At 45.2% G+C, this 13,191-nt stretch overlaps 2 protein-coding genes across 2 annotated transcripts in view; one reads left to right on the top strand and one right to left on the bottom strand.

The window, feature by feature from the left end:
* Positions 1–231: 231 nt before the first annotated feature.
* On the top strand, positions 232–2,057 carry PMAIP1 (phorbol-12-myristate-13-acetate-induced protein 1; the record flags this gene model as incomplete). Its single annotated transcript, XM_082301701.1, has 3 exons — positions 232–280; positions 597–708; positions 1,997–2,057. 3 exons carry the CDS (start codon positions 232–234, stop codon positions 2,055–2,057), a joined length of 222 nt encoding a protein of 73 aa, XP_082157827.1.
* Positions 2,058–12,778: 10,721 nt separating this feature from the next.
* The window catches only part of PDZD2 (PDZ domain containing 2), a gene marked incomplete at its 5' end in the record, with an annotated part of 135,253 nt that continues 134,840 nt past the window's right edge, over positions 12,779–13,191 (bottom strand). The window contains one exon of the mRNA XM_082302084.1: positions 12,779–13,131. Within this exon, the coding sequence (XP_082158210.1) occupies positions 12,965–13,131 (167 nt within the window). The 3' untranslated portion in view covers positions 12,779–12,964. The remainder of the gene's footprint in view (positions 13,132–13,191) is intronic.

Genomic DNA, 13,191 nt, shown 5'->3' with positions numbered 1-13,191 from the left:
GCAGCCGCCTTTTAGCGCCGCGCTCCGCCTCCGTGCCGGCAGAGCGCTGCTGCCACCGACGCGAGAGCACCCTGAGCGCTCCGTGCCGAGCCGAGCCGAGCCGAGCCGAACCTGGGCGCTCTGTGCCCCGCCGAGCCGATCCTGGGCGCTCCGTGCCCCGCAGCTCCGTGCCCCGCCGAGCCGATCCTGGGCGCTCCGTGCCCCGCCGAGCCGAGCCCCGCCGCCGCGAGGATGCCTGGTCGGACCCTGCGCAAAGCCGCGCCTCCCGCCGCTCCTGCAGGTACCGGAGGGTGAAGGAACCGGGGAGACGGGACGGGACGGGACGGAAGAGGGACACATCGTGCTGTGCCCGGGCGCTGCTGGCCGGCTCCAGCAGCGCGCGATGGAGGAGCGCCCGGCGCGGCTGCGGGCGCCCGTGTGGAGGCGAGAGCGATGCAGCTGCTGCCCCCAGCGAGTGGCGGGGAGAAAAGGTGCGGGGTGGGGTGTGCTTCACGTTGAGGAAAAAGTAAAATATTGAAGTACCGTAGTACAGTAGTACCGTAGTACCGTAGTACATGAGGATCTCATGAAAGCGATAACCACACGCGTTTCCGCAGGGCGCGAGGCGGCGGCGGAGGAGTGCGCCCTGGAGCTGGCCCGCATCGGCGACAGGTGGGACCTGCGGCAGAGGATCCTGAACCTGCTCGCCAAGTTGTTCTGCCCCGGAACGTGGGCTGCCCACGGACACGGCGAGGGGAACGGAGGAGGATCTTGGCTTTGTGGGTTTGGAAGAAGAGGCTCCACAGACAGTGGGAGATGAAGAAACCTCAAATCTGGTTGCATTGTATTGAGCTGCCCGTAGCCGCTGGAGGATGGCTATCACATGATTTGTCTGAAGAATGTTACAGCAATATTGGCGTATGAATGCCAGGTGGGAAATAAAGATAACGACGGGCAGAGCCTCTCAACCGTGCAGCGGTGACTTAGGGCAAGCCGGTGACATGGAGAGATTTGGGGCAAGACTGAACTTGCCCTTCACCATGGTCTGAGAAGACTTTCGGGAATGCGGTTACCCCAGTCACCCTCTGGTCCTCATGTCCCATAACCCTGTTTCACCAAGGAGTTCGGGCCACCTCCTGGATGAAGCCAAAAAAAGTGTCAGTGTGTTGGAACTTGGGATCACATACCACACAGGAAAAGCCAGTTGCTGGATTTTTGACTGCTCCTCTTTTCTAAAGCATGGATCCTGCTGGACAGCGATCTGGTGGAGGGACATAAAATTTATTAAAGTAAACCACTATCTTTATTGAAAAGTTCTTTGTTGCAGGATGTTGCTTTGCAGACTAAAAGTTGTAATTCTATGAATTAACACAGTGTTGCATAGTTCTAGCCTATATAAATATATAGTATAAGTTTATATATATATATATGTAGTATGTATACGTAAAATATAAACATGTGCACCGCTAGTGTATGTCATGAGTATTTAACAGAACTATTAATCGGAAGCTGTATGTTTAGTCTCAAAACACAGTACGAAAAAATGTTCAAAACATGACAAAACTCAATGTGAAAAGGTATATAAACGAAAAAACCTATAATATTTTCTGATGATAAAGGAAATAAATCATGCTTCAGAGAGGGAAGCATATTTTAGCATTATATAAGATATATATCTGAATATATATTACACGAACACAGATATTGAGGTAATTGTGGTGGAAGGATTCTTTCAATATTACAAAGAATTTCTTGATAACGGTACAGTTCTGCTGTGTCTTTATAAGTAACAAAACAACTTCAATAGAAGTAGATCTTAAAGTCGAATCTCAAGTTTTGTTGAGAATGTTATTTATTCAAAGAAAGCAACTACCTCTCTTTGAAGAAATAATATCAATAGAATTGAGTGTTACAGCGGTACAAGAAAGTAGCCTTATGATTGCTAAATTATACTTACAGGCAGAGGTTCTTCCCTTGTACTTTATTTCCATTTCATTTCATGGCCTCCTCATTTCAGTTCCAGAATGGTGAAGCTGCTGCAGCACATCCAGTGGATGGTGATGCACCATCACCACTGAGGAGTTACATGGGTGTAACCCATCTCACTGAGGGGATATTACCTTGACTGGCTTCAGAGGACCTGAATTAAACATGTTGGTTGCAGTCAAGGCAAACAGTAACTCTACTAGTCAATTCATGTCATGCTCCATCCTAAACAGTATTTTTCCTGGGTCCAAGATAGCAAAAAAAGGACTGAAGCTGATCCTGTTTCATAGCTACCTCTAGGGTCACTGGTCAGAGTTCCTTCTCTTAACTTGTCTATAAATACATTTGCATTTTATAAGACTGTATAGTTACACTTTCTGTTATTTGTGTCTATTCAAATTTTGTCTTCTCCTCTCTTGTGGTGGATTCCTGTTTGTATTTATAGTTTATTTTTCTGTTATCTCTTCTTAATCTGCCTTTGCAAAATTGTCATTACGTAACTCTGGTCACTCTCACAACCAGCCGTGTAGGGGATTTACATATTGACACTGACTTCTGTCACTGAGCAGAAGCTGACTGACTTTCCCTTCTTTCCACATGGAAGACTTAACCCCATCCATCCCAGTGGTTTTACCAGGAGCTTTGCTGTTGGCTTGAGCCACATGCATGGTTCCCTTCCCCTCTAAGCTAGCTAGTACCTTTTCAGGGAGAACACAGTATTTCAAGAATAGTTGTTATTTATCTTAGTACTGCATTGCAGTGTGTTTGGCTGACATCTACATAGGTCAGTTTTTCAGGTATTAAAAAGTAAATGCAAAGAGTTTCAGATCAGCAGAACACCATCTCCCAGGCTAAACTTCATCAAAGGCAGCTCCAGCTTCATAAGAAGGGCTGCTATTGTATGTCCTGCAGTTGGTGTAATCTTCATCAAGGACACTGAAAAATGACCATGCCTGTCTGGAACTCTCAGGAAAATTCAGCATTAGCAGTCACATTAGTAGCTGAAAAGTATGTGAATAAAACTGTTCTGTTCAATGTATGCTGCTTGGAAATTCAACAGGAAATAAGGTGTGGATTTGTATAGCCCACCCAGTTCTTCAGGATGTAGCAGATATGAATATTACAAAAAAAAAAGTATACTCATAAATGCATTGTCATGGGGATATCCAAGTTTAGTGTTAGCACACTATTTGTCTGCCTAGAAATGCAAAGACTATTTGCTTTTTTTGCAATGTTTTAGGTGTTTCGGTGCATTGTTAAGAATGGTAGTGTTCAACTGGAACTCAGGAAAAAGACACAGATGCAAGAGGTCAGTGCCAGTACATGACCAAGCACTTGCTGATGTACACCCTAGATTTGTTGCTTCTGGGAAGGATCTGCTTTATGACTTTATCAATGTGAGTTTGTTTTCCTTAAGGCCTGTTCTGGATGTGTGCCAGATGTGTTGCTGTATGCCTCACGCACGTATGTCTTGAATTCTTGCTAAGATAATAAATACAAAGTGTTTACAAGAAAAATGAGTTACAAAGGTTGCTGTAACTCGAGTTTTCTTTTGTAGATTGTAAATGTATGATTATATTATGCAAATTCCTTCCATGCTTCCATGTCAGCAGGGCAAAATCACCAGGGCAAGAGCAGAGTGCCAGCAGGTTTGCTTTGGGAGATTAGGCTTTGACTTCTGCCTTCAAGATGAATGAGGCGTAACCATGACCTTGAACTTCAAAATGAGACACCTATTCTGGTATTTTTTGTTAATTACTGGTGGCGGAATATTTGGGTGATATTGGGGGTCCATTATTTCTGCCAGAGTAGCTGCAGCTTTGAAAAGGAGTGTCCATAGTAAAGGACAGACATCCAAGTTTAGGGTTTTGTCTAAGATGCAGGCAGAAAGGGATACAGTGTTTTGTCAGGCAAATTTTTACTTCCTCCAAAGTTTGAAGCTGGAGTTCTGGAAGAGTGGGAAATGATGCTGCTTAGCACAAGGGGAATACCAGAGGGATAGTGCAGAGCACATTCTTCTTCCCTAAATCTGGGACCCAAAGATGTGTCTGTGCAGAGCAGAGCCTGAAGTCCTCACCTGCTATGCCAAGCACATCAGCAGCTGACTCACTGCGCTGCTTTTCCCCAGCGTCACAGGCAGGGAGCACCATGCCTGTGGCTCATATTCCCAGTGCAAGGAGGACTAAGATCTTCCGGGCCAAAGGCTCTTGTTTCTAACAACCAGAAAAATACCCAAAGAGACACAACTCTCTGTTCTTCCCCACTTAGTCACCAGCAGAAGCCTAGAAGATTTTTACTTTGGAGGGCATCGGTGAAGTAGTCCTGAGAAGGCCCATCAACCTGGTGAAAAGTACTACCACAGCTACTGCACAGAGATCTGGTTTTGTAAAGCTTCACCAGCAAATCATACTAGTGTGACTCGTCAGACTTGTGAAAACATCCAGACATTCTCACCTGCTTCCCACTGGAGTCTGGCCTCTCTCCAGCCCTCCAGAGCGGTGTCCAGTCACCTATGTAGCATAATGCTTGTGACCTGCTCCTCCCTAAAGGGCAGGAAAAAAAAAAAAATCCTATCACTGGGGCATGGCATTGCAATCTGAACGCACTTGACTCACCCACAAGCACCTGATACCAAAAACCCACAACAAACCCACCTGTTGAAGAAAACTGACAGAGTTGCCACCCTGGAATGCTCTCCATTTAGCACAGCACCTGGCTGGACAACAAGTGCAGCCCTGGGTCGTGTTTGCACTGCGGTCCCCTAGGTGAAAACCAGCCTGGCCCCCTCAGCCAGCTCATGCCTTCACACCTGAGACTGGATGCACAAGTGGAATTTCTCAAACGAAGCGCCAGACAAGGAGATACTTCCTTCCTCTTCCCCTCATGGGATGTTTTTATAAATCAACTGAAAAACAATGTCTCATATGCTGGTCATTATTTTTAGCACACACTGCTAGATGGGATTAATTTTTATCACTTTCCTCCCATTAACACAAGAGGGTGTGAGGGCATTATGTGCATCCATGGAGGCGTAAGGAGGTCAGACAGGAAGGGCTGGGGATATGATGTGTTGCCTTTCAGTCTGTCAGGGTGTCCCCTGAAGCAGGGGACTGTCTGATGGTGGGACCGTCAGTGAGCAATAGTCCCAAAAGCTATTGCAGCTGTAAACAAGGGTCCTCACCCAAGTGCGTCAGGACATTGTCTGGCCCACGTAACAAACAGGCCACACCAAGGCTGCCCTGCCTTCTCACGCATGGGCTCTTTGCAATGCAATTCTTACCAGCCTTCTGAAAGCGTGGAGGTTGGTGTCACTCCTTTAGCAACAGGAGATATCCCATGAAATGGCAGTGACTGGAAATTAAACAGTTTCAGCTATTTCATCTTCAGCCATTTCATCTTTGGTGGCTTTGGTGTCATTCCCTCCTGCCCATGAAAGTATGGTGGGAGCACCACTAGGCTCAGAGGCTCAGCTCCTCCATGCCATGGTCATCACTTGAAGGGGCAAGGTACCTTTTTGTAGTGGACAGGCCAGCTTGAAAAAACAATTACATTCAGCAGCACCAAATAAGGCCAATCCTAGGATGCTGGCACTTCCTCCCTCAGCTCCTGGGGCCTAGCTGGGATCACAGCCCCCTACTGCACGGCAGAAATTCAAGCAGCATTCTGCTTCCACCTTCTCCTTTGTGCTCCTGACAGGGATGTGACAAAGCCGCAACAAAGGCAGGAGGCCACAGCCATGTCTACCCTGCTCAGGATCAGGAATTAGGGAGGCAGTTTTCTGACAAGAGCAGCTGGACATTGGACATTCCCCAGCACCACCATAGCGCATCAAGGAAATGGCTTTGGTATGTAGGGAAAAATCCAAGGAATTTCAGCACCAGGTAACTTGTTTGCTCAGGGCAACGGTATCAGACTGATTCAGCTGCACAGAGGGGTGAGGCCTGCACATATGGAACTATCGGTGGAAAGGCAGGAAGTTCTGGGTTTAGTGTTGACTAACTTCAGAAAATACCCTGACTGACAGAAAATATCCTTCTGGTCACAGCTTTACACACTATGGGATGGAAGGGCAACACCTTGTTTTACGGAATGATGTGTATTTGCATCAAAGGTTCCTTCATATGATCATTAAAAGTGAAGGATTTTTTTAAAAGGAAAACAACTTAATTATTGCAGTCATTATTAATTTGTGAAGTTTTTAGCTGGGTCAAGTGCTTTAATAAACACAGCTACATGAAAGAGGAAGTCATGTCTAGCTTTCCCTATAAACAGAGTCCAAAACAAGCTTACTAAAGGCTGATTGAGACAGTCTGGTAACAGCCATGCTCCTCACAAGAACAAACATGTCATTTTTCAGAAGTGGTGGGGACCAGTCCTAGATAGTGCAGATCACTCGGTCCCCAGGCATCTATTGTTATGAGGCTGCTGGACACAGGAAGGAGGTACTGCAAAAGCAGTTACACAACCCAGTATTGCATAGAAAGGAAAATATCAAGCACCCAAATGCTGGACCAAAAATCTCCCAGCACCAGTCAAGGGCCAGGGACTGGCAGCACAGAGGCAGCAGGGTGGACATGTCCCCCCTGCAGCCATGGCTGGCTCTGTGGCTGACCCTGCATGGCCATGGGCACCAGGAAGTGCAGCCCAGGGCTGTGGTCTGGGAAGGTTTGACTTCCTCTTGTCATTGCAGTGATGTGCTACCCTGTGGCATCACCTCCCTCTGTTCATGGGCGTTATACCCAGCCAGCACCCGCCCTGCTCCTGGGTGGCCTGTGGGAACCTTCTCTCTCCCCAAGGGCTCTCCTTCATAGCATCCCTGCGAGGGGACAGTGACCATTAGCCTCTGGTCAAATGTGGTAAAGTGGCATTTTTGATACATTCCTGGAAACAGAGATGAAGGAACAGAACACACCAGAATCACAGACCCTATTCAGACAGCATTCAGTGATGCCAACAGGGAGCAGAAGAGCAGCAAAGCTGTAAAAAAATGAGAAATGAAATGGAACTTTTTAGGTAGAATCACATTTCAAATTCCTCATTTGCCCATGCCCTAAGGCTTTCACAACTGAGAGAATAAAAATTTTCTAGTCTTCACATGTCTTGGTGGATAAATGAAGTCACATGTACTAATCCATTTACAGATTAACTTCATTGTGTCTTCTTGCTTTTGTATTCCTCTTAGCTACTGACTGTGGCAATTAAGATTTCAATTAAAGATATTCAAGGCTAATCTTACAAGAGCCATGCTGCTTGGAGGTTTGAGCTCTGCTGACCCCACCTCAGCCCACATGTTGGAGAAATCAGAAGAAGAGACAGGAAGATGGATACAGGGGAGTCAGTGAAAGAGAGGAGAGAAGCTGGGCTGGCCCAGCACTGGTGACAGCAGGGGGGAGCAAAAAGGCAGAGGAAATTATGATTGAAAATGTCTTCTTCCTTTTCCCTGTGCAGCCCTGGGGGAGAAGCCAGGCTCCAGCTGGGCACAGATATGCTGAACCAAGTGCAAGGGGACTGCACACACCATCCCACACCTTCTCATCCATCTCTTTCCCATTCTGCTGGTTTTATGCCTTGCACAGTCTCACTGCACAACAGCACAGACGGCAGCACCCCTCATCATCATGGCTGTGTGCAAGGGAGAGGGATGGGGACAAAAGGGTCCCAAGACAGATGCAAGACTGGGATACCACAAAACTCCTCTTCCCCTCCAGCCGTGGAAAGAGTCCACGTGCCCAGAGGGCAGCCTGGGAGCCAGCCACACTGGCCTTTCCCACAGGATGAGTCAGCAGAAGCTGTGGTCTTATTCCTCCTCATGAAGTACTTGCTTGCTTGCACCCTTGCAGCGTGGCATCCAGAAACGGAAACCGAAAGCACACACAGCGGCTTCTGGGGCACAATCCTGGGGATGACGGAAATGTCCTCTGCACCACTGGCATAGGAGAGCAAACGCTTCCCTTCCCATCGCACAAAACCTCACCTGGCCTTTTTGGACAGCACTGTGCACAGGAGGAACTAGTGAGGTTTGCCAGGTCTGGCACAAGACCCAGACAAGTGCCACGGGTACACCAAGGGAAGGTCAGGACTGCCCTGTGCTATGAGGGAGCGCTGCTGCAAGTGCCCAACCCAGCAGGCGAACACAGAGCAATGCACGTGAGCCCGCAGTGTAAACACGCAAAGCCGCCAGCCCCTTCCTGCAGCTCAGCCTTCCCCGCAGTAACCAGATTACTTGTCTGTGTGCTGCCAGGCAGCACGCGATTTTGGGCACCTCTGGCATTCCCCGCATCAGAGCAGCTGAGAGGAGAGCTTTCTCGGCTGGCTCATCTTCCCGTGAGGAAGGCTTGCTTTGACCTGCTGTGCAGTGACTGTGAAGTGACTTGTGTCTAAGAGAGTGGCCCACTTGATGCAAACCCCTCCAGTTGTGGTCTCCACCTCCCACTATGAGCTGCACTTCAACTCCACTCCACCCACAGAGAGTCTTCATCCCAGCCTGTTCCACCAGCTCACTGTGGCTTTGAAGGGAATTTTATCCACAGAGTAGGTGGGAAACTAGAACAAATACCAGATTAGGAATAGTTGTATAAAATCATTCTCTCCACATCTAACCCATTCCCTTACACGATCTGGGCAGGAGGTACAGTTTATAAGCAACGTGCTCCAGGAGACTGCTGCTTTGATGAAAACTCCACATTTTCCTAGAACAGGGACAGAAAAAACCAAGATACCGAAGGAGGTTCTACAAATTACCTTGTACCACTTCTTAAATGTCTTTGTCCTCTTCACACTGAATGGCAGTTCTTACGAGTGCACTATTTTAGTTCTACCTTAGATGCACACCTGGACATCATTTACACAAAGTCTTTGACTGCTCTCCCTGACATCCGTGTCCCTGTGATGCCAGTTCCAACTGTAGACCAGACAGACTCTGGCATAACAGAATTAAATATCTAGAGGAGTACTAAGGATACCATTTATTTTCAAAATCACTAAAAAACCCAAGCAAAACAGTTTATGCTGATACAGATTCACAGAGAAGAGACAGAAATCAAAAAATGTACAATCTATTTCATGTTATTGCACTGACTTTTTTATAATATACAAGGCATATTAAACAGTTTTCATTAAAAGAAGTTTTATTTATATAAATAAAAGTGTAAATATACAATATCATACAATAAGTGTATCAGACTAACACACAAAATCTACCTACAGTGGGATCCCCATTTTTCTCATGAGCTAGTCTACTCTTCATCAATATTTTCACTTGTACATTTACATAACCTAAACATAGAAACAGGTAAACATTCCCATCTGGGAACACTTCCTTCAGAATTTGACAAGAACCACTGCAGAACATTAACCAGGGTTAATTTTACGTGAGGGTCATTAGGAAATATCACTTAACAGTTTCTTAATACTTATCTGTCCTTCTACTATTTTTTTTTGCGAGAAAATGATCAAATGTTTTTCCCTCCCTAATCTCAAGAGTTTTCAATACAGATGCAGTCCCTACAGAAGCTGGAAAGAGCTTCCAGGTACAAAAGGCTGCAGAATCTCACAGCAGCATCTCACTGCTCCCATATCCATGATGTGCACCTTTAGCTGCCCCAGGCCTGGATGCACCAAAGCCCTCTACTAAACCTTCTCCATCTAGGAGCAAACTCCCCTTGTCTGGAATGCCTTCAGCTCCCTGGTGAAGAAGTGCATAATTTCATCATGCTTATTTGGTCTTCTAAGATGCAGCTGCCAAGTCTCTGGGGGAGTCACTGCTCTCCCAGAGTTTGGCCAACACTCCTGCAGGGTGAAGAATCACCATGGGGACTGATATGCAAACAGCAAGGCCAAAAATGGTCGTGATCCTACTGAATACTGATGAACTAATGCAACGCCTTCCATCATTTTAGTGCAACCAGGCTCTCAGAAAAACAACATTTACTTTGCCAGGTGTGTCACCAAAATCTTACTACATCTGCTTGGTCTACCCATCTTGTCTGTAATAAAGCAGACACCCATACTGCATAAATTCTGGAGCTTTTTCAGGGAATGTCACCCCAAGAGAGATGTCAGGAAATGCTACTGAAATCATACCAACATCTGTGAAGATGTTGTTCTTTCACAAGGAAAAAAAAAGTTATTTTCAGGAACGGAAACAATCAGGGTTAAATACAATTCTTTTGCTTGCTCTAATGTTAGTAGAGAAGTGTTATCATTCTACTCATAGTAACTATTATCAGATTTTAAACATTAAACCTATCTTTTAAATTATAGCCATTACTGAATCACACACAAAAATCCCCATTTCTGTTTGCTGTTACTCAGCCAACACTTATCTACGTGCATGTAAAATAAAATACTGAACAGTATCTGATTACTGAAAAAAAAGCCTTCTAAATCACTCACAATGAACAGTACCTGCAAATAAGCATCTGAAAATATCCACCACGTATCATCTTAAGACACCTCAAATTAACTTTAATTTACAAAATGAAGACTTTACCTTTGAGCTCACACTGGTTTAGGAGTGAGGGAGACATATTCCTCCCTGCGATGGAACCTCCAAAATTTTAGACTGCGGACTGAAAAAAATGCCATTTCCTAAAACACAGCTGTGATTTACTACACTGAAGTAGCAAAAAGTCAGTACTGCACTTGCACGTATTATACGTATACAGGTATGCATTCACTACGCTGCATTAAATTCCACATGCATTTTATGTATCTATTATACACTCTATTACAGTCGGATTTTGGTCATTCCTGAACAAGGCCTCACCATTCAGTTGTCATTGCCAAATTATTTTCTCCCTGTTTTTCAGCAAATATGCAGGGGTAACCTCTTCTATCCTATCACAGGCCTGGATCTCAGTGTGGTCCTCCAGCCCTAAGAGCTGCATCCTCCTGAAGCCTCTTCCACCACAGAGGTGACCGGAGGCACAGACCAGTCCTGATAGAGTGGCTGAGCTTTGGGTTCACAGGGGACCCAACTCCACAGTCACCTCACAGCACTGAATCTGAATTAGTTTCAGCAGAAATCCTGCAGGCAAAGGAGCTGTTGGACTACATACAGTATTGCCTTTCCTGTAACCAAAAGCTGCATCTCTCCCTGGATTCACATGCTAATATATCACTGAAAAAGAATTAAACCTATTTATTAATTTTTAGGCAAACATTGCACAGCTTTTCTGTTCATCTGGTCTCAGGTTGCCTCACAGAACTGAATTTTCTTCTGCTCATCATGAGCTGCAGTCTAATGAAGCTGTCACAGAAATGAAACGAAGCGAGTGCTCCACTAACCTGGAAGCAATTGCTTCAAGCACTGCTGAATAAATGTAAATAAACTGAACTACAGTATGATCTTGGGGTAGGGCCAAGTGACAAGCCCAGACCTTTTTGTAACAGCTATGCAGTGTCTTGGCTCACTGAAAACAGAGGCAGCACTTCAGACTTGGACTGGTTCCAGGCTGAGAGCTCTTCACCCTGGGCATGTTGGCTGCAAGCAGTCTCCAGCCTGATGTGATGAACGACCTGAGCACTGTGGAACAAACAACTTGTTCTCAGCTGATAAGGACACTGGCCCATTTCCTCCTGTATGTATTTTATGTTGTTTAGCTATCCCAGATGTAGGAAGAGAAATAACAGAGTCTAATCTCTTGCACCCATACACTCTCCTCCCAGCACAGCAGACTAAGTGGCATGGCCTGCTACTGATACCTCTTCTGCGAGTAGAGGTGAGAAAATCCAAACTAAGCTCCTGTGGCATTGCAACCCTTTCTCTTTTGCTGTACCCAACACCATGATTTTTCCCATCTACACAAACAGTTTTCAGTTTCACCACCCAGAACCCTCAGTATCAGCCCAATCCTGACGCAGTTGGGTGTACTTGCATCATCCACACACATCCTCACTCTCACACAAGCAAAAATAAATACTGGACAGGAGAAAACAAAGAAGACCAATTAAAAGCCACCACGAATATGGCCAGCTCAGATTTAATCTGTTATAATCCCCATTTTTAGATCACCACTTTTCAGCTTGAGTCTTTCAAGTTGGGCGGCCTTAAACCTCTTGAAGACAAATAAAAGCAGCCCAACTTGCAGACGTTCTTAGCAGTCGCTGAAGTCTGTAGGATCTGTAAGTGCTCAGCACTTGAAATTATCCCCCTTTTAAAAATATATATATTTTAAAGGTGCCTAACATTAGAAGCCTAAATTTGAAAATTCAGACCCCAATTTTTTATCGCCCCCATTTTAATCACAACTAACAACTCAGTATACACCTTGCTGGACAATCACCTATTATTTGGACATGATTTTCTTACAGATTTCTACCACATTAACACCAAGTGCTTTCTGATACAAGTTGCACCTAGAAGTAGATTCAGGTGTGGTGGATGCTGAGTTAGTTCATTAGTTTTAAGAGGATTTTCAGCTTTGCAATAAAATGCTCTTATTTTAGGCATAGAAGTTGTGCAAAATTATACTCTCTTGTCATGCACTTTTAGCAAAACTGCACTTAGAAGAATAAAGTGAGATTGTTCCAGACATTCTCTTATTACAACAAAAAAAGAGGACCAGACCCTAAGGAAGTGTCCTTAAGACTTATTACAGCTAAGTGATATAGTACAGTCTAAAACCCACCCTTGTCAACAGGATGGCAACCAACAATTTCTACTACCAACACTCTGCAGATACTAAAAATATCAGGGACAGGCACAGTGTTATTTATCTCAGTCAAAATACTTTAAACCAAACCCAGGAGAGGTCTTGAAGTTCTAATAAAACTGCCACATAATACAAAATTGTCTCTAACTTTTGGCTTCCTTCATCCCCAATCATTAAGTGAGATTTGTGAAGCTCATCACACGCTTGCTCAGTGGTTCTCCAAGGCTCTTAGCACCTCTCTGTAAAGCATTAAGACACTTCTGTGTGGCTTTATAAATAAAGACAGCTTTCAGACAGTTCTAAATGGTTTGTCTTAGCAAGTGTGATTAGATGTAGTGCTTCCATCATACTGCAGTTCTGTGTTTTCTGATCAGCAACTGAACAGGCCCCTCTGGCACAGATTTAATGATGTTCCAAGCATCGTAATGCATGAGCCCAAGTAAAGACTTCCCACTAACAGCAAGAATTTCATCTCCAGTTTCTATGTTTCCAGATTGCTCCGCAGCACCACCTAGAAGCAAAAAAGGGTAAAAGTCAGTGTTAAGAGAAAGTGAACCTACAAAAAATCTGC

Source organism: Coloeus monedula (assembly GCF_965178545.1).
Source record: "Coloeus monedula genome assembly, chromosome: Z".
Lineage (NCBI taxonomy): Eukaryota > Metazoa > Chordata > Aves > Passeriformes > Corvidae > Coloeus > Coloeus monedula.
The sequence above is the reverse complement of the archived record's forward strand: the minus strand, read 5'-3'. Positions and strand labels throughout refer to the sequence as shown.